The 20,331-nt window shown below is 36.2% G+C and overlaps 1 protein-coding gene across 5 annotated transcripts in view; it reads left to right on the top strand.

Annotated features, from left to right (window-relative positions):
* LOC148941014 (uncharacterized) overlaps positions 1-20,331 on the top strand; it is a 78,406-nt gene that overhangs the window by 50,482 nt on the left and 7,593 nt on the right. For all 5 annotated transcript variants that reach the window (XM_089105205.1, XM_089105203.1, XM_089105204.1 and 2 more), the window contains exon 4: positions 2,268-2,436. In XM_089105205.1, the coding sequence (XP_088961331.1) occupies positions 2,268-2,436 (169 nt within the window). The remainder of the gene's footprint in view (positions 1-2,267; positions 2,437-20,331) is intronic.

The following is a 20,331-nucleotide window of genomic DNA, read 5'->3' as shown; positions in this document are numbered from 1 at the left end:
ACCAAGATTATTCTCGTTCTCAAGAAACATAGATGGCGTAAGATGAGAACTGATTAGTACTAAGAGCCTGCCTGAAGGTCTGGTGTGCTTTTGGCAGTGAAAACACCTCATTGACAGGTATTGATATGCATGCATACAGTAGCGATCACAGCTCAGGATAATAGGGTTGTTCATTGCTACAAGCTTGTATGAGTCAGTTTGTCAGATTCTTTTTGGCTTTTGTGCGATTCCGATCCATTGAACACAAATCGTCTTGTGAAAGCAAGAATGTCGTGACAGCACTTTTAAAAATTCCGAGAAAAACGCAATTGAAAAAATCAGTTTTTGCGGAGCTGAACGTATGGTAGATAGAAAACGGATGAAACACCAATTTAAAGCCGCTAGTAAGGGAAACCTCTTGGTAGAATTATGGTCCTGTTGGACAAGATATACTAGAGCAAAATGTCGAACAAAAAACGGATATTACATTTTAGCCCGCCCTTTTTTGCTGCTAAAACAGTTACGACAAAAGTGTAGAGAGCGCTATGCTTCCTTTTCCATTTTGTTACGACAATTTTTCATCAATATTTTCTCAGGAATAGCCAAGGCTTATCTTAAGGCTCAGACGTGGTGTTTCTACCTTTTTGTACTACTTTGCCCGTTTAAACTGAATTTACCACATAGTGATTATAATACAACTTCAGAGGTTTTCACTACTTTGTAAAAAAAAGCAATGTAGCTTATTGGATCTTTACTGACTGCTTTTCCCCTTTCTCATATTTTGTGATGGGGGAGGGGGTTGCAGCTTCTTCTGGGATTGTTCTCTGTACTGCAGTGGGTCGGTGGTTGTTGTCTTGATTCATACTTGCAAAACACACTTGTAGTACTCCACATTTAGAGGAGACATAAACCTGTAGGCTGATTGCACATTTGGATTAACAGCTTTGGGACAACAATAAACCCAACCACTTTTGTGGAAGAAGTGTCTTTCCTTGCCATAAGTTTAGCCTCCACAGCAATGTTTATTTCAGAGACTGATTCGTCAGAAAATGACAGTTTGTAACCGACTCTTTTTGAGTAGCCTTGTTTAAACTGAAGTTGCTTAATTTTGGAAAATGGATCATAAGCGTATTTATAAATGCTGGAGGCCTGCTGAAAATCCAACGCTTTGTTCATTTGATGTCGTAACTAACCGGAGGTTAGTCCTCCGGTCAGTTACGACAGTTTCCGATTTCACAAAAGGGAAAAACATGCACTTACTATGAAGTTAAATTTTTGATTTACTCAGTCAGGAGGCATCGTACTACCAAACGAGCTACACCATTAGAAAGCTCGTAAAAATAACTCTGGTAGGGTCCGTAACTCAATTTTGACTAGGGGTGTCAGTTACGACATTCTTGCTTTCACAAGACGAAAGTGTTAGATAAAACCTCATCAGGAACATGTATAATAAAACCACAATGATTGGGAGTGTTCATCGTAGCATCGCTGTCCGTATCACTGTTTCAAGCATCGGCAAGAGACTGCTGCAACTTTGTCATCAAGTACCACACGCCACTCTCTGCTAAATGACCCTAGATTCACAATATGGGAGGAGTAATTGATGGCAAGGCGTTCAAGATGCTACTGATAATCACCAGGCTTCGAACGTGGGCTTTGCACGATCTGAAGGACGAGTAGGCATATTTGCTAAATGTCATAAATATCCCTTTACCTTAATTAGCGTATTAACTTTGAAATACTGAAGTGCCTTTACCACCGTAATATTTTTTACCCGCTTTTAATGGCCGAAAGCAAAGTTTAAAACGGTATTATTCACCAAGCGTGGCTTCATTTATAATCAACTAGATTTCAAGGACTAGACACAGTTCATAGTTCGAGGACTTGACAAATACTTACGTTTAGCGTTCAGAGAGATTTCTTGACTTGTGGGAAGTACGGGCACTCGAACTCCTTTTCCCACAAACTTCACTGGATAACTCTAATATTTTCTAAATTTGGGGGTCGCAAAAAAAAAAGAAAAAAAAGTGGGTACCGTCCCTGTGGCAATACTGACACGAAAATAACGTACGTGGAATATAAAAAATTTCCTGATTACCTTGGGAATTCCTACTATCAAAATCCAGCAAAAAATAGTCCTATTATTAAAATTATAATCTTTTGTGAATCACAGGTACAAAGCAATATAAGCTGTTTTTGGTGTTCACAAGTCAAATGCTGGATACTAACGGATGTTTTTTACAGAAAAATTGCGATTAACACAAAAATTTAAAATATATTTTTTCTAGGTGGTATAATCAGTGCACGGTCCGTAAAGCTGTTGGACAGAATTACTAATCCTGACGAGCCGGAGACAAGAGACGCATGGTGGGCAGAGTTACGAATGGAGATTAGATCACATGCACGAACTCTTGGCTGTACGTTCGTTCTCGGTTATACTGAGCAGACTAGTATTTGGTATGTGATTTTTTTTAATGAAAATATGTTTCTTTTCTAAGATTATTAGGTGACATGTAATGCTCCAGTTGTGTTTTTATTGAAGACAAGGCTCGTAATGTAATGATTACGATATATCAACACTTTGAAGGCCAAAAACACACAGGTCAGTGATCTTATAAAGGAGAAATATTGCAGAAATATCCAAACAGATGAAACAAGACCAAGACAGAAGGATAAATATCTCAGACAAGACTCGAAATAAACTCGAAGTATGCTATGTATATTTCATCTATTTTGATAACGTTGATTCCATCTATTTTGATAACACTAAATATTAGCAGAATATAATAGCAGAATATATCTGCTAAATATAGCAGAAATATCCAGAACAGATGAAACAAGACCAAGACAGAATGATAAGATCTCAGACAAGACTCGAAATAAACCCGAAGTGTGCAATGTATATTCCATCTATTTTGATAACACTAATTATTAGCAGAATATGTCTGCTAAATGTAGCAGAAATATCCAAAACAGATGAAACAAGACCAAGAAAAAAGGATAAAGATCTCAGACAAGAATCGAAATAAACTCTAAGTGTGCAAAGTATATTCAATCTATTTTGATAACACTAATTATTAGCAGAATATAATAGCAGAATATATCTGCTAAATATAGCAGAAATATCCAAAACAGATGAAACAAGACCAAGAAAAAAGGATAAAGATCTCAGACAAGAATCGAAATAAACTCTAAGTGTGCAATGTATATTCCATCTATTTTGATAACACTAAATATTAGTAGAATATATCTGCTAAATATAGCAGAAATATCCAAAACAGATGAAACAAGACCAAGAAAAAAGGATAAAGATCTCAGACAAGAATCGAAATAAACTCGAAGTGTGCAATGTATATTCCATCTATTTTGATAACACTAAATATTAGCAGAATATATCTGCTAAATATAGCAGAAATATCCAAAACAGATGAAACAAGACCAAGAAAAAAGGATAAAGATTTCAAACAAGAATCGAAATAAACTCGAAGTGTGCAATGTATATTCCATCTATTTTGATAACACTAATTTTTAGCAGAATATAATAGCAGAATATATCTGCTAAATATATCAGAAATATCCAAAACAGATGAAACAAGACCAAGAAAAAAGGATAAAGATCTCAGACCAGACTCGAAATAAACTCGAAGTGTGCAATGTATATTCCATCTATTTTGATAACACTAATTATTAGCAGAATATAATAGCAGAATATATCTGCTAAATATTGCAGAAATATCCAAACAGATGAAACAAGACCAAGACAGAAGGATACAGATCTCAGACAAGAATCGAAATAAACTCGAAGTGTGCAATGTATATTCCATCTATTTTGATAACGTTGATTCCATCTATTTTGATAACACTAAATATTAGCAGAATATAATAGCAGAATATATCTGCTAAATATAGCAGAAATATCCAGAACAGATGAAACAAGACCAAGAAAAAAGGATAAAGATTTCAAACAAGAATCGAAATAAACTCGAAGTGTGCAATGTATATTCCATCTATTTTGATAACACTAATTTTTAGCAGAATATAATAGCAGAATATATCTGCTAAATGTAGCAGAAATATCGAAAACAGATGAAACAAGGCCAAGAAAAAAGGATAAAGATCTCAGACAAGAATCGAAATAAACTCTAAGTGTGCAAAGTATATTCAATCTATTTTGATAACACTAATTATTAGCAGAATATAATAGCAGAATATATCTGCTAAATATAGCAGAAATATCCAAAACAGATGAAACAAGACCAAGAAAAAAGGATAAAGATCTCACACAAGAATCGAAATAAACTCGAAGTATGCTATGTATATTCCATCTATTTTGATAACACTAAATATTAGCAGAATATATCTGCTAAATATAGCAGAAATATCCAAAACAGATGAAACAAGACCAAGAAAAAAGGATAAAGATCTCAGACAAGAATCGAAATAAACTCGAAGTGTGCAATGTATATTCCATCTATTTTGATAACACTAAATATTAGCAGAATATATCTGCTAAATATAGCAGAAATATCCAAAACAGATGAAACAAGACAAAGAAAAAAGGATAAAGATTTCAAACAAGAATCGAAATAAACTCGAAGTGTGCAATGTATATTCCATCTATTTTGATAACACTAATTTTTAGCAGAATATAATAGCAGAATATATCTGCTAAATATAGCAGAAATATCCAAAACAGATGAAACAAGACCAAGAAAAAAGGATAAAGATCTCAGACCAGACTCGAAATAAACTCGAAGTGTGCAATGTATATTCCATCTATTTTGATAACACTAAATATTAGCAGAATATAATAGCAGAGTATATCTGCTAAATATAGCAGAAATATCCAAAAGAGATGAAACAAGACCAAGACAGAAGGATACAGATCTCAGACAAGAATCGAAATAAACTCGAAGTGTGCAATGTATATTCAATCTATTTTGATAACACTAATTATTAGCAGAATATAATAGCAGAATATATCTGCTAAATATAGCAGAAATATCCAAAACAGATGAAACAAGACCAAGAAAAAAGGATAAAGATCTCAGACCAGACTCGAAATAAACTCGAAGTGTGCAATGTATATTCCATCTATTTTGATAACACTAATTATTAGCAGAATATAATAGCAGAATATATCTGCTAAATATAGCAGAAATATCCAAAACAGATGAAACAAGACCAAGAAAAAAGGATAAAGATCTCAGACCAGACTCGAAATAAACTCGATGTGTGCAATGTATATTCCATCTATTTTGTTAACACTAATTATTAGCAGAATATATCTGCTAAATATAGCAGAAATATCCAAAACATATGAAACAAGACCGAGACAGAAGGATACAGATCTCAGACAAGAATCGAAATAAACTCGAAGTGTGCAATGTATATTCCATCTATTTTGATAACTCTAATTATTAGCAGAATATAATAGCAGAATATATCTGCTAAATATAGCAGAAATATCCAAAACAGATGAAACAAGACCAAGAAAAAAGGATAAAGATCTCAGACAAGACTTGAAATTCGCTCGAAGTGCGCAATGTATATTCCATCTATTTTGATAAAACTAATTATTAGCAGAATATATCTGCTAAATATAGCAGAAATATCAAAAACAGATGAATCAAGACCGAGACAGAAGGATAAAGATCTCAGACAAGACTCGAAATAAACTCGAAGTGTGGAATGTATATTCCATCTATTTTGATAACACTAAATATTAGCAGGATGTAATAGCAGAATATATCTGCTAAATATAGCAGAAATATCCAAAACAGATGAAACAAGACCAAGAAAAAAGGATAAAGATCTCAGACAAGAATCGAAATAAACTCGAAGTGTGCAATGTATATTCCATCTATTTTGATAACACTAAATATTAGCAGAATATAATAGCAGAGTATATCTGCTAAATATAGCAGAAATATCCAAAAGAGATGAAACAAGACCAAGACAGAAGGATAAAGATCTCAGACAAGACTCGAAATAAACTCGAAGTGTGCAATGTATATTCAATCTATTTTGATAACACTAAATATTAAGAAAGTTCAGGGGAGTCCAGCTGTGTTTCATGGGGCCCAAGGCTGGTTTCAAAAATTTCAAACGGTGGTGACCGTTATATATTTTGTACATTTCGGCTATACTATAATGAAGCTCGTTGTTCTCGAAAATGCTAATGTCAAAAGCTATACAAACATCTTAATCCGTAAAAATAGGCTTGTTATGCAAGAATTGACTTACACACACTTCCTTCTGCTAAAAATTTGGAAAAAAATAATGATTTAACGGTGAAGGTCTTTTGACAAATGCGTTGGTACAAATAGCTTACAATACCTCATCTGTTAGAGGTATGGACATCACCTTAAGGGTATGCAGGGGATGCCTTCAGGATTATAAGGTCTGAATTCTTATGAGCATTGTATATGTAGATTCTGTATGTAAAATGAATCATTTTCAATATTTCAGTTATGTCTAAATTACACAAACAAAAATATTGACGAAGACCACACTGCCTTTCCATATCAAACAAACACAACTTAAAAACAATAGGGACAATTTTTTCAAGACAGTGCAATTTAAATCGGTGAATATTTCGGCCCTATGTCCAAGGGCCGTCTTCAGCACAACATTAAAGAAAAAATATATATAAAAACAAACTTACATTAAAATACGAGGTTTAAACTAAACCGGTTTAAACTAAACTAAACGAGGTTTAAACTAAAGAGTCCTGGTTGAACTTCGTTGAAGTAAAGATACTGGGGCTGTTTAAAAGGTTTTTTAAAAGCGTTTTTTAAAAGCATTTTTAGTTTAAACCTCGTATTTTAATGTAGGTTTGTTTTTATACACGTTTTTTCTTTAATTTTGTGCTGAAGACGGCCCTTGGACATAGGGCCGAAATATTCACCGATTTAAATTGCACTGTCTTGGAAAAAATTTTCCTATTGTTTTTAAGTTGTGTTTGTTTGATACACAAACAAAGCTAATGATGAGGGACTTCTACTATGTTTGAAAGAAGTAGAATTGTGAAATGAAATCTCAGGAGTGGATATAGAGCGAAAATTATACCACAGAAAGATTGATCAAACTTAAAAGAATCACAGATTAAAAAAAAAAAAAAAAAAAAAAAAAAAAAAAAAAAAAAAAAATTCAACAGCTATGAGAAGCTAGATGACGCTGGCAGACACACAGGATTTTATTTCAGGTTGGTACCAATTATAATAAGAACAAATTTCCATTCGAAAAACGGGGCCCAGGAGTAAAAAAAAAAGATAAATCTTATGGGGAGTGGGAAGTTAGCCCCGAGACTCTACTCCCTACGTACGTGCCTGGGGGCTAATGATTTTTTTAAGCACTATTGCCTGCTTCAAAACTTACCAGTTTTTCATACTCTTTGCAAGACTATTGGGAAACTCATTCATTCGGTTATAAAAACGCTAATTAGATATTGTTCCTGGATACAAACTCAAGATTTCTTATGAAATGTGTACAGTATATGAAATTAAATATTTTCTAACTTATCGTATTCCCAAAAAAGTCATCATTTACTGGAATTGTTTTTTTTTTCTGTGATCGTAAGCCAGTGTGGTCTTTGTTCGTAGCTGCATAACAATAGTAAAATATTTATTTTGCCTTAGAATTCGTTTGCTCATAGAATTCATACTGAACCATCTAGATTTTCTCCAAAAAGTCAATAATAAAGTTTTGGAACATTTATGAAAGTTACGTGAATTCACATTCTTTTATTTCGCTTTCTAAAAATAAGTTTAAACTACATGTAACTGATATTTATTAATTAATAGGAAGTCATGGATGTTGGTTCTGGTGTGTATCTATATTAAGGTTAATATTTTATTTGGAGTGTGGGCTGTGAGTTTAACGTGGTGTCTCGGTTGGGTTATTTGGGTTTAATTTTTGATTTCTTAAAGTTACAAAAGTGAAAATATTTCAGAGAATTGTTTTCACTAAAGCGCCAATGACGCAGTAGGTTTTAGCCTTCTGCAGTGATACGATACCCAAACTCTTGTTTGTAGTTATTTTTATTCGATTCAAACTTGATTTGCATATTCAATTTAAGTTTCACTCGTTTTAAGATTTATTTATTCATTTACATTAACATATATTGTATGTTTGTTCGCATTTATTGTTTATTTAATTTCTGTTCGTTTTAAGTTTCATTTATACTTTAATAGCAAAATATTTGTTTTCGTTTTAAGCTTGATTTTCATAATCAGTCTAAGCATTACTCGCTTTAGGATCTATTTATTCATTTATATTATTACTTGTTGTATGTTTTTTGCTATGATTGTTTATTTAATTTCAGTTCGTTATGGGTTTCATTTATTCTTTAATAGTAATTTCTGGTCGTTTTGAGATGGAATTTTAACATCTATTTGTATCTGCTGATCTTCATTTTAAAAGGACCTTTACTTATCTTTCAAAAACCTCTTTTACGGAAAGTTTTTTTTTTAATTAATTTTTGTTCGTTTTTGATTACAAAAAGTTTCAAGTTTATTTTGGCATGGGGGGGGGGGTGATTACTGTCCGACTATTCTTGACTATAAAAAACGGATCTAGAACTTTCAGTTTAATTCGAATGAGACTTTTTCAAAGTCTATACGATTACCTCTTTGATAAAAACCTTATATATGAACAATAGACAGCTTGCATAACTTGTAGACAGCGATTGGCAACAATGAATGGATTGAAAAAATAGCCCCAATAAGGGTGTTTTGACCATTTCACTTGCTTACACAAAGGGATCACGACTGTTTGGAATTGACCTAATAGGATTTTGTGTAACAAAGAAATTTTGCATCTATCACAGAGTATGTATTTTAACCTTATAATTGTATAATTATAATAGATTTCCTATGTGTTCTTCCCATACAAAACCCCTTCCCATAAGTTATAAACCCCCTTTAATAAGTTATGCCCCAGGGCAAAACTTACAACGCCTGGGCCCTGGTGGGCTGTGTCAACACCGGATGTTTTCTTATCAGAACTTTGAACTATTTTAATAAAATGTCTATCTCCAAATTTTTAGCTGATGCATTTAGGGCGTGGAGGAGGGGAGGGGCAGATGCCCTCCAATCTCTTCTGACTCTTAAAAAGTGAAAAAGAACTTTCAATTTCCAATCAAATGACCCCTCTCTAAAGTTTATACAAGCATCCATTCCATAAGAAATAATATGAAGGATTCAGATAATCCTTAAATTATAACCCTTGCCCTGAGCGCTTAGCGGGAGTTGTAATGCTCAAAGACATAATTTCCGGAACTTCAAACTAAGATTTATAAAACGGCTGTCTTAAAATTTTGATTGGATGTGTTTGGGGAAAAGCTGGGCGTCAGAGGGGGGCTAGTTGCCCTCAAATCACTTTCGACTATTACAAAGGGCACTAGCTCTTGGAATTTCCAATCGAATGAGCCTTTTTTGAAGTTTCTACGATACCGCCTTCTATAAAAACCTTATGTCCCCAGGGCATAACTTAAAACCCTTGCCCTGAGGGTTGTGGGGGATTGTCCTCCTCAAAAACATATTTTCTATCGAGAAATAAACTACGCTGAACAAAATGGCTATCTCAAAATTTTGATTGGATGCTTTTGGGGGAATTATGGGCGTCGGGGAGAGGGGGCTATTTCCCCTCCAATCGCTTTTGACTATTAAAAAGGGCACTAACCCTTTGAATTTCAAATTGAATGTGCCTGTATTGAAGTTTCTACGACAACGCCTTCTATAAAAACCTTATATGCCCCTAGGGCATAACTTAAAACTCTTGCCCTGAGGGTTGTGGGGGAGTGTCCTCCTCAAAAACATATTTTCTATCTGGAAATCAGCTACACTGAACAAAATGGCTATCTAAAAAGTTTGATTGGATATATGTTGGGGAAATGATGGGCGTGGGGGGGGGCTAGTTGCCCTCCAATCACTTTCGAGGGTTGTGGGGGAGCATCCTCCTCAAAAACATATTTTCTATCTGGAAATCAGCTACACTGAACAAAATGGCTATCTGAAAATTTTGATTGGATGTGTGTGGGGAAATGATGGGCGTGGGGGGGGGGCGGGGGCTAGTTGCACTCCAGTCACTTTCGACTTTTAAAACTGGCACTAGCCGTTTAATTTCCATTAGAATGAGCCTGTTTTGAAGTTTCTACGACAACGCCTTCTATAAATATCTTATCTGCCCCCAGGGCATAACTTAAAACCCTTTCCCTGAGGGATGTGGGGGAGTATCCTCCTCAAAATTATTTTTTATATATGGAAATCAACTACGCTGAACAAAATGGCTATCTCAAAATTTTGATTGGATGTGTTTGGGGGAATGATGGGCGTTGGGGGGGAGGGCTAGTTGCCCTCCAATCATTTTGGACTATTAAAAAGGGCACTAGCCCTTTAATTTCCAATCGAATGAGTATGTTTGGAAGTTTCAACGACAACGCCTTCTACAATAACCTTATATGCCCCCAGGGCATAACTTAAAACCCTTGCCCTGAGGATTGTGGGGGAGTGTCCTCCTCAAAAATATATTTTCTATCTGGAAATCAACTACGCTGAACAAAATGGCTATCGGAAAATTTTGATTTGATGTGTTTAGGGAAATGATGGGCGTGGAGGGGGGGGGGAGGGGGGCTAGTTACACTCCAATCACTTTCGACTATTAAAAAGGGCACTAGCCCTTTAGTTTCCAAACGATTGAGCCTGTTTTGAAGTTTCTACGAGAACGCCTTGTATAAAAACCTTATATGCCCCCAGGTCATAACTTAAAACCCTTGCCCTGAGGGTTGTGGGGGAGTTTCTTCCTCAAAAGTATATTTTCAATCTGGAAATCAACTACGCTGAACAAAATGGCTATCTCAAAATTTTGATTGGATGTGTGTGGGGGAATGATGGGCGTAAGGGGGGGGGGAGCTAGTGGCTCTCCAATCACTTTTGACTATTAAAAAGGGCACTATCTCTTTGAATTCCCAATCGAATGAGCCTTTTTTGAAGTTTCTTTGACAACGCCTTCTATAAAAACCTTATATGCCCCCAGGGCATAACTTAAAACCCTTGCCCTGAGGGTTGTGGGGAATTATCATTCTCAAAAACATGTTTTCTATCTGAAAATCAACTACGTTGAACAAAATGGCTATCTCAAAAATTTGATTGGATGTGTTTGGGGGAATGATGGGTGTGGGGGGGAACCAGTCGCCCTCCAATCACTTTTGACTATTAAAAAGGGCACTATCCCTTTGAATTTCCAATCGAATGAGCCTTTTTGAAGTTTCTACGACAACGCGTTTATAAAAACCGTATATGCCCCCAGGGCATATCTTAAAACCCTTGCCCTGAAGGTTCTGGGGGAGTGTCCTCCTCAAAAACATATTTTCTATCTGGGAATCAACTACGCTGAACAAAATGGCTATCTCAAAGTTTTGATTGGATGTGTTTGGGGAAATGAGGGGCGTGGAGGGGGGGGGGCTTGTTGCCCTCCAATCATTTTCGACTATTAAAAAGGACACTAGCCCTTTAATTTCCAATCGAATGAGCCTGTTTTGAAGTTTATACGACAACGCCTTCTATAAAAACCTTATATACCCCCAGGGCATAACTTAAAACCCTTGCCCTGAGGGTTGTGGGGGAATCTCCTCCTCAAAAATATATTTTCTATGTGGAAATAAACTACTCTGAACAAAATGGCTATCCGAAAATTTTGATTGGATGTGTTTGGGAAAATGATGGGCGTGGGGGGGGGGAGTTGGCTAGTTACACTTCAATCACTTTCGACTATTAAAAAGGGCACTAGTCGTTTAATTTCCAATCGAATGAGTATGTTTTGAAATTTCTACGACAACGCCTTCTATAAAAAACCTTACATGCCCCCAGGGCATAACTTAAAACATTTGCCCTGAGGGTTGTGGGGGAGTATCCTCCTCAAAATTATATTTTCTATCTGGAAATCAACTACGCTGAACAAAATGGCTATCTCAAAGTTTTGATTGGATGTGTTTGGGGAAATGAGGGGCGTGGAGGGGTGGGGGCTTGTTGCCCTCCAATCATTTTGGACTATTAAAAAAAGCACTAGCCCTTTAATTTCCAATCGAATGAGCATGTTTGGAAGTTTCTACGACAACGCCTTCTATAAAAACCTTATATACCCCCAGGGCATAACTTAAAACCCTTGTCCTGAGGGTTGTGCGAGAGTGTCCTCCTCAAAAATATATTTTCTATCTGGAAATCAACTACGCTGAACAAAATGACTATCTGAAAATTTTGATTGGATGTGTTTGGAGAAATGATGGGCGTGGAGGGGGGGGGGAGGGGGCCTAGTTACACTCCAATCACTTTCGTCTATTAAAAAGGGCACTAGCTCTTTAATTTCCAATCGAATGAGCCTGTTTTGAAGTTTCTACGACAACGCCTTCTAAAAAACCTTATATGCCCCCAGGGCATAACTTAAAACCCTTGCCCTGACGGTTGTGGGGGAATATCCTCCTCAAAAATATATTTTCTATCTGGAAATCAACTACGCTGAACAAAATGGCTATCTGAAAACTTTGATTGGATGTTTGGGGCAATGATGGGCGTGGGGGGGCTAGTTGCCCTCGCCATTTTCGACTATTAAAAAGGGCACTAGAACTCTCGATTTCCAATCGAATGAGCGCCCTATGAAGCTTCTACGACGACCCCTTCCATGTGAAGTGCCTCTGGGAAAAAAATAAAAATAATAAAACATTGGAGCCGTATGGCCTTTACTATAGGCAACGCTACAGCGTTGCCTCTGAAAACCAAACTTCTAATCTGAATACTTGGCTTCCAATACGTATTTATATGCCCAAAAAAAACAACAAAAAACAAGGAAGTTTGAGTTGCTTTGCATGTTTTTTTCTTTGGATCACTTTCGTTTGATAAACGTATTCGCATATGAAGCCAGTATCTGAGATTTTTTTTCACTTTTTTTTTAAATTTTTTTATTCGCTGTCATTATTAGACGTTTTAACCGTTAGTTTATATTTTCATTGAATTTGTAACAGTTAAAAATTTCAATGAAATTGGGTAAAATAAACTTCTAATCTGAATACTTGGCTTCCAATACGTAATTATATGCACAGAAAAAAAAACAATAAAGTTTGAGTTTTTTTTTTTGTTTTTTTTTTATTTGTATCATTTTCGTTTGATAAAGGAATTCACATATGAAGGCAGTATCTGAGTTTTTTTCAGTTTTTTTTTAGTATTTTTTTTTTAATTCGCTGTCAAGATTAGACGTTTTAACTATTAGTTTGTATTTTCATTTCTTTTGTAACAGTTAAAAATTTCAATGAAATTGGGTAGAATAACCTTCTAATAAAAGGAAATTTAACAAGGAAAATGAAAAAGAAAACCACAAAGATCTGCAGAAGCGCTGTCTCATGATTTCGACCTCCGAAAAGGACGAGGAAAGTGCCCCTTTAGGTACAATAGACCCGGCGGAAACACATATAAATGCAATTGAAAGAGTTTCGGCAGAAACACATCTGAGCCAAGCTCAGGAATCCCAATTAAATAAGTTATTCACGGAATTTGCTGACGTATTAACAAACCTAATCGGAAAAACAGAAAATGTAGTAAATAAAATACTATTCAAGGATAAGAAACCAATAAAACAATACCCGTACCGAATACCAGAAGCTAAAAGGAAAGCAATGAAAAAAGAGATAGACCGAATATTTGATTCAGGGGTTATAGAACCATCAAACTCAGAATATGCGGAGCCAGTCGTACTAGTCCCGAAGAAGTATAGCTCCATTAGATTTTTCGTGGACTATAGAAAACTAAATAATATTCCCGAATCAGTCGCGTATCCGATACCAAGAATGGACGAAATTCTAGAGTCAGTAGGTTCCGCATAATTTATATCAATTTTGGACTCGAGAAGGGGATATTGGCAAGTAAAAATGGACCCAGATGATTCAGCCAAAACTGCCTTTATTACTCCATTTGGGTTGTACCAATTTAGGTATATGAGATTTGGACTAAAAGGGGCACCAGCAACATTCCTAAGACTAGTAGAATATATTTTAAATTCCTTACCATATAAAAGAGCCTACTTGGATGACACTAAAGTATTTTCGAACTCGTTCAATGAACATCTAATCCATATGGAACAAGTATTAACCAGTTCTGAGGAGAGCAGGACTAACTTTGAATGTAGAAAAATGTAAATTAGTACAGTCACAGACAGAATACCTGGGACACAAAATAGGGAACGGTATAATAGCCCCATTAAGGGAAAAAACAGAAAAAATTAGAAACGCAGATGTTCTGACTACAAAGAAAAAAGTTCGGTCATTTTTGGGGTTGGCAAGATATTACCAAAAATTCATATCAAATTGTGCAACGATTGCTACACCTTTGATAGAGTTAACAAGGAAGGGGGCCGTAGACCCCGTTAAATGGTCAAAAAGTGATCAAAATGCATTTGATACACTGAAAGATGCTCTTTGTAGCGAAAGGATACTGAGAAATCCAGATTTTTCCTTACCATTTGTGCTACAAACAGACAGTTCAGATTACGGATTAGGGGCAGTTTTATCCCAAGATTTTAAGGATGGGGAGCATCCAATCACATTTATATCCAGAAAATTATCAAAAGCAGAATTAAATTATAGCACAATTGAAAAAGAATGTCTTGCGATAGTTTATGCGGTCAAAAAACGAAATTTAAAATAATTTAAAATGGACGGAAATTTAAAATAATAACGGATCACAACCCATTGAGATGGCTGAATATAATGAAGCCAGATAACCGACGATTAGCACGGAGGGCCCTGTGCTTACAAGAATATGATTTCGAAATAAAATCGAGACCGGGGATAGATAACGGAAATGCTGACGGCATGTCCCGATTGTGAGAAAAGAATAATATAAGTTAAAAATTTAAAATTAGATGGGATGTGCCTACCTAATACAATGTATATATATATATGAAAAAGATAATAATTGTATTTTTTATCCATTGAATAGATGTCGATATTTTGGGGAAAAAGACTGCCGACGGAAAGGGAAGTAAAGGAAGCCTTCATGACAAGTGACATAGGATGTCTGAAAAATTGGAGAAAATCGGAAATGATTCCTATGGTAGGAATTAAACAACAGCAACCAGAAACAATGCCAGACCGAGTAGTGATGGGGGACCCATTGTTGGGTATACAGTATTTAAAGCTGACATAGTCGCATGGAAGATTACACCTCCAGAGGGAAGGCTAGTGGAACTGGCAAAACACCTTCACCGGAGCGGAAATCATCTTGCGGTAAAGGAAATGTTTCACCGCATAAAAGAATATGTACATGTTCCCAGGCTCAACCAAATTTTAAAGGAATCGGTGGAGGGGTGTAGCTGTTCGGCATGGAAAGAAGAGTCCCTTCGAAAACGCCAGCTGCCGTCCCATCACAAAGGTAAAAGAGAGGTAGGGACTCATGCCGGAACAGAAGCAAATAGATCCCAAAACCCTCCACCGCACTCACAAGCAATAATGACACGTCTGACTGGACGGGGGGCTGTGCCTGTCCGTCCATCGTTATTAGGAATAGATCACCCAATATTTAATTACCAAAAACCCCGAAGGCCGCAGGCTGAACCCGCGCGCCCTTACGTTAACCCTCTTCTTCCCCCTCCACATCGTAACACCCGTCCGCCCATCGCACACATTCGCCCAAGCACCACTCCTTATTTACACCCCTCCCCAAATCTCCACAACCAACCGCATTCTGCATCCATTCGCGCCCCAATAAAACCCCGCCACAATCCAAACTCATCACCAGCCTCATCTGGAGTGGCCCTACAAAGGCAACCTTCGAAAGGAAAGACTACTACAACCCCAAAACCAAAACTACCTCCTATAACAGCTACGCCAAAGATTCATTACCCCGCTACGGATATTCGGTATCCTGCTACTGCATCTACAAGCAGAGCTGAGATTAATTATCCCGCCACGGATATTCGATATCTGGCCGAAGAAATAAAACCCCTGCTCCCTGTATCAACCCCCCTAATCCCCCCCGAAAAATTATCTGATTGGGCTCTTCTCGACATGTTCGTTGACCGTCAGGAGAGTCCCGAGGACGACATCCTGCAATTATTCCCTACGGAGGAGAAAGAGAAACTGCTGAAAAATGAAGAAAATTTCATAGTACCACACACTACTCGGCAAGGCAGAAACCCCCGCACGGCAGGAGCTCTAATGAAGAGATAAACAGTAAAACCAGAGGAAGCCGAAGAAGAAAATTTGTGTTTATTTTAATTTGATTTTATGTCCGAATTTTCAGCCAATCCACCGGGGATGCGGGCCATGGAGATGTTGGAACCCTTGGTCCCAGTTTGTTCAGATAAATTTCCTTCCCAGATTCTTTTCTTTTGGCCCCTTAATTATGTTCCTTCTCCTAGTAATAATTATTAATTTTCCTTTTATTTTGGTGGAGCCATTTTCTGTCCTCCTAATTGCGTAGTTGGTTACACAGACCACGAGGTTAAGTGCGCAGTTGGGGATGTTTGACCAGTAACTTAGTAAGCCCTCGTGTTGGCTGGAAAAATTCATTACCACCCCATCAGGGCCATCACCCCGTCGCAGACACGCATCTGGCTGAGCGGGCTGGGGAAAATAGTTCCTGTTTGTTTTAGTTCCTTTTTGTAGCGTGTCTTGATTACAGTAAGATTTTTTTATACTAATATAATCTTTGGCTTTTTAGCCTAGGTCGAGTCTAAAGAGATAGTTAATAATATTTCCGGTAACCCTTGGCCTTAAAAGTGGCCCCTGGGACCATTCGATCACGCTAGAGTATCCTAAGGCAGGGTATATTGTAAATCGGGCACAGACGCGTACCCGATAGACACGGAACCGTTGGAGTAAGCGCGGGAATCCCACTAACCTTTGGGCCGACAAGGGGTTCTCCCACTCGAGTAAGTGGTATAGCAACCTTTTTGTGCCATTTTTGCACCAATAAGTTGTGTCAGCGGTATAAGTCAACCCAATAATAAATACTTGGCTTCCAATACGTATTTATATGCACAGAAAAAAAAAAATGAAGTTTGAGTTGTTTCGTATGTTTTTTTATTTGGATCATTTTCGTTTGGTAAAGGTGTTCACATATGAAGCCAGTATCTGGGATTTTTTTTCATTTTTTTTTTATTTTTTAATTCACTGTCATGATTAGATGTTTTAACCGTTAGTTTATATTTTCATTGAATTTGTAACAGTTAAAAATTTTAATGAAATTAGGTAAAATAAACTTCTAATCTGAATATTTGGCTTTCAATACGTATTTATATGCACAGAAAAACAACAATGAAGTTTGAGTTGTTTTGTATGTTTTTTTTTCTTTGGATCATTTTCGTTTGATAAAGGTATTCACATATGAAGCCAGTATCTGAGTTTTCTTTCAGTTTTTTTTTTTGTATTTTTTTTTCGCTGTCAAGATTAGACGTTTTAACCGTTAGTTTGTATTTTCATTTCATTTGTAACAGTTGAAAATTTCAGTGAAATTGGGTAAAAAAAACGTCTAATCTGAATACTTGGCTTCCAATACGTATTCATGTGCACAGAAAAAAAAACCCAATAAAGTTTGGGTTGTTTTGTATGTTTTTTTTCTTTGGATCATTTTCGTTTGATAAAGGCATTCACATATGAAGCCAATATCTGAGATTTTTTTTCAGTTTTTTTTTTTAGTATTTTTTTTATTCGCTGTCATGATTAGACGTCTTAACCGTTAGTTAATATTTTTATTTTATTTATAATTTTGGGATTTAGGTGGACAGAAAAGATTAGCTACTTCGACAGTTTTCTATTTGGCCAAGGCTATATACAGGGCCGTATCCAGGATTTTCGTTTGGGAGGGGGTGTTTTTTCGGGGGCAGTGGGTTACTCAAAAAGACTTTAAAAAACGGTTTAAAAATTTATTTATATGTATTTTTGCTACGTTTTGCGAGTCGAATAAATATCTCGGGGATGAGGTTCAAACCCTCAACCCCCGGATACCTCCTTAGCTATATAAAAGTTATCTTTGAAGGGATTTAGTTAATTGTAGAGACCATGTTCTCACACTTGATTTATGTGTCATTTTGCAAATTTTCAGCAATGAGGAAATCATTGGATTGAACTAGAAATGGAACTTTTCGGCACGTCAAGGATTCGTACAATTGTGAAAGTTAGAATATTGAGCTTCACTGTTCGTTTACAAAGCTGCCTTTTTTTTGGACCCAAATATAGATTTCGCATAACAGATGCAATAAGAGCTCAAAATAACTTTTTCAACAACAGTAAAATTAATGGAATAATTGCCAAATGGTATATTTCCTGAATTCGTAAAATTGGTTAAATATTAGGTTTTCCTCGCGATTCTCAGAGATGTATCTCTTTTCAGACTCGAAAATAGATCTGGCATAACAGATGCAACAAAAGCACAAAATTAATTTTTCGATAACAATAAAACGAATAGAATAATCGACAAATGGGTCGATCATATTTCCGAAATTCGTAAAACTATAAAATTTGTTAAATTGGTTGATGTTGCATCTGTTTAAAAACAAAGAGTACAAAATGTTTGGCATTGGCATTGGTACACGAGAGAAAGAATACATTGACTGAAAGTAAAATTTTATTAAGCAAAGGTATATTTTTATTCAAGTTCATTATAGCAGTGACAATTTCAGTTTTTCTGTTCTTATTTGGAGAACTTCTATAACTATATTACTGTACTATCAAGAGTTTAAAATCTTTCATTATCTATATTCTGCTTCTGTATTTGAAGAACTGAGAAAAAGCAGATTATTGTCGAGGTCAGTTCTCTTCTCCTTCAATTGATGCACCACAGGATAAAAGGTCTTTTGATACATAGGATAAAAGGTCATTTGATACATAAAAATTGTTACTGATCCTTCCCTAGCTGGATAACCAGGGCTACAACGGATTGTTATACTATCTAGAATATCTTTTCATGCGACGTTTACAGACGTTTCTTTTTTTTCCCAGGGGTGATCGCATCGAACCAGTAGTCCTAGAATATTGAGGAAGAGCCCTTTCGAACGAAAATTAAGAGTTCTAGAGCCCTTTTTATCTGACCAAAAAGATGGGGGGGGGACTGCTCCAGAACCTTTTTTGCCCCTCCCCCAGTTGAAATACAGACGTTTGAAGCAGGACCTACTTCCACATCAATATAACTTGGTATTAAGCTTATTGATATCCTGTTTTTATGTCTCCTGCTCGATTTGATACATTGCAAGAAATTTTTGCTACATCCCCCCTATCTGAAGAACGTGGGGCGCAATAGCATACCTATCTTTTTCTGTATCTCGGGATCGAGGATGCAGCAGTTCGCTGTCCGGTCAAATTTCTTCACCTCCATGTGATATACTATGAAGATTATACCTTCCCACCTGTATTTGATTCTTAAGAAACAGTTTCCACTACTTCCCTAGTTGGGTAATCGGGGATACAACAGATTGAAATATATCTCAAACGCCTTTTCATCTTCTTCCATCACACAGCAGATTGCTCTTTCATTCAAATCTACCCAACTCTATTTGAGACCTATTGTAGCTCGGTGGGTTTGATCTCACCTTGGTAATACGGGACCCCGAGTTCAAACCCAGCTGTAGCAACACATTGCAACGCTAACGCAAGGACCTTAATTGTCAAGAAGCGTCGTTAATCCGATACAATATCTCTATTTGATAAATAGTAGGTGTATCAGCTTTCCTCTTTAGAGAACGTATGATATTCCTACGATATTAATGCGTTTATGTATACGAATACGTATGATATTAACGAATCCTTTGAGAACGTAGCATATTCGTCTCTGTTTTTGGAATGTTGTCTCCAGATATGTTTATCAGCACTTTATTATCAATCTTGTTTGGATCTGTTCCTAGAATTATTCCTTCATGAACCATTTCATCAATAACTTGTATTATAGTAGAAATAGAATCGTTAAAATAATCTATACTTAATCCACACATCAGTAAACAATCCTATAAATAGTCTAGAACACTGGACAGAGCAAGCTCGCTTTTGTTGATATCTGCGGGTACAACCAGCCTTGCGATTATCTTCATCATTTGATTTAAAGATTATTTTCACTTTTACCTTTGATTTATCATTGAAAAAAAAAAAATCTTGACCTTTTCTAGTTGATAAATAAGGGCCTTGGATTGAGTTTATCTTATTTTTTGCATTGCCAGGACATCTGGAAAGGTATTGTTGTAATAATTAATGAACAAAAACTGTGAAAAAGACTTAGGAACATGCGTCACGAGTCCTGATATGTGGGATCTATATTCCCCTCACTTCAAAGGTATAACCAGCCTTGACGATTTTCGTCAACATCTGTTATTTAG

This window comes from Artemia sp. Qi Xiang Cuo, chromosome 19 (assembly GCF_049724085.1).
Source record: "Artemia sp. Qi Xiang Cuo chromosome 19, ASM4972408v1, whole genome shotgun sequence".
Classification (NCBI taxonomy): domain Eukaryota; kingdom Metazoa; phylum Arthropoda; class Branchiopoda; order Anostraca; family Artemiidae; genus Artemia; species Artemia sp. Qi Xiang Cuo.
The sequence above is the reverse complement of the archived record's forward strand: the minus strand, read 5'-3'. Positions and strand labels throughout refer to the sequence as shown.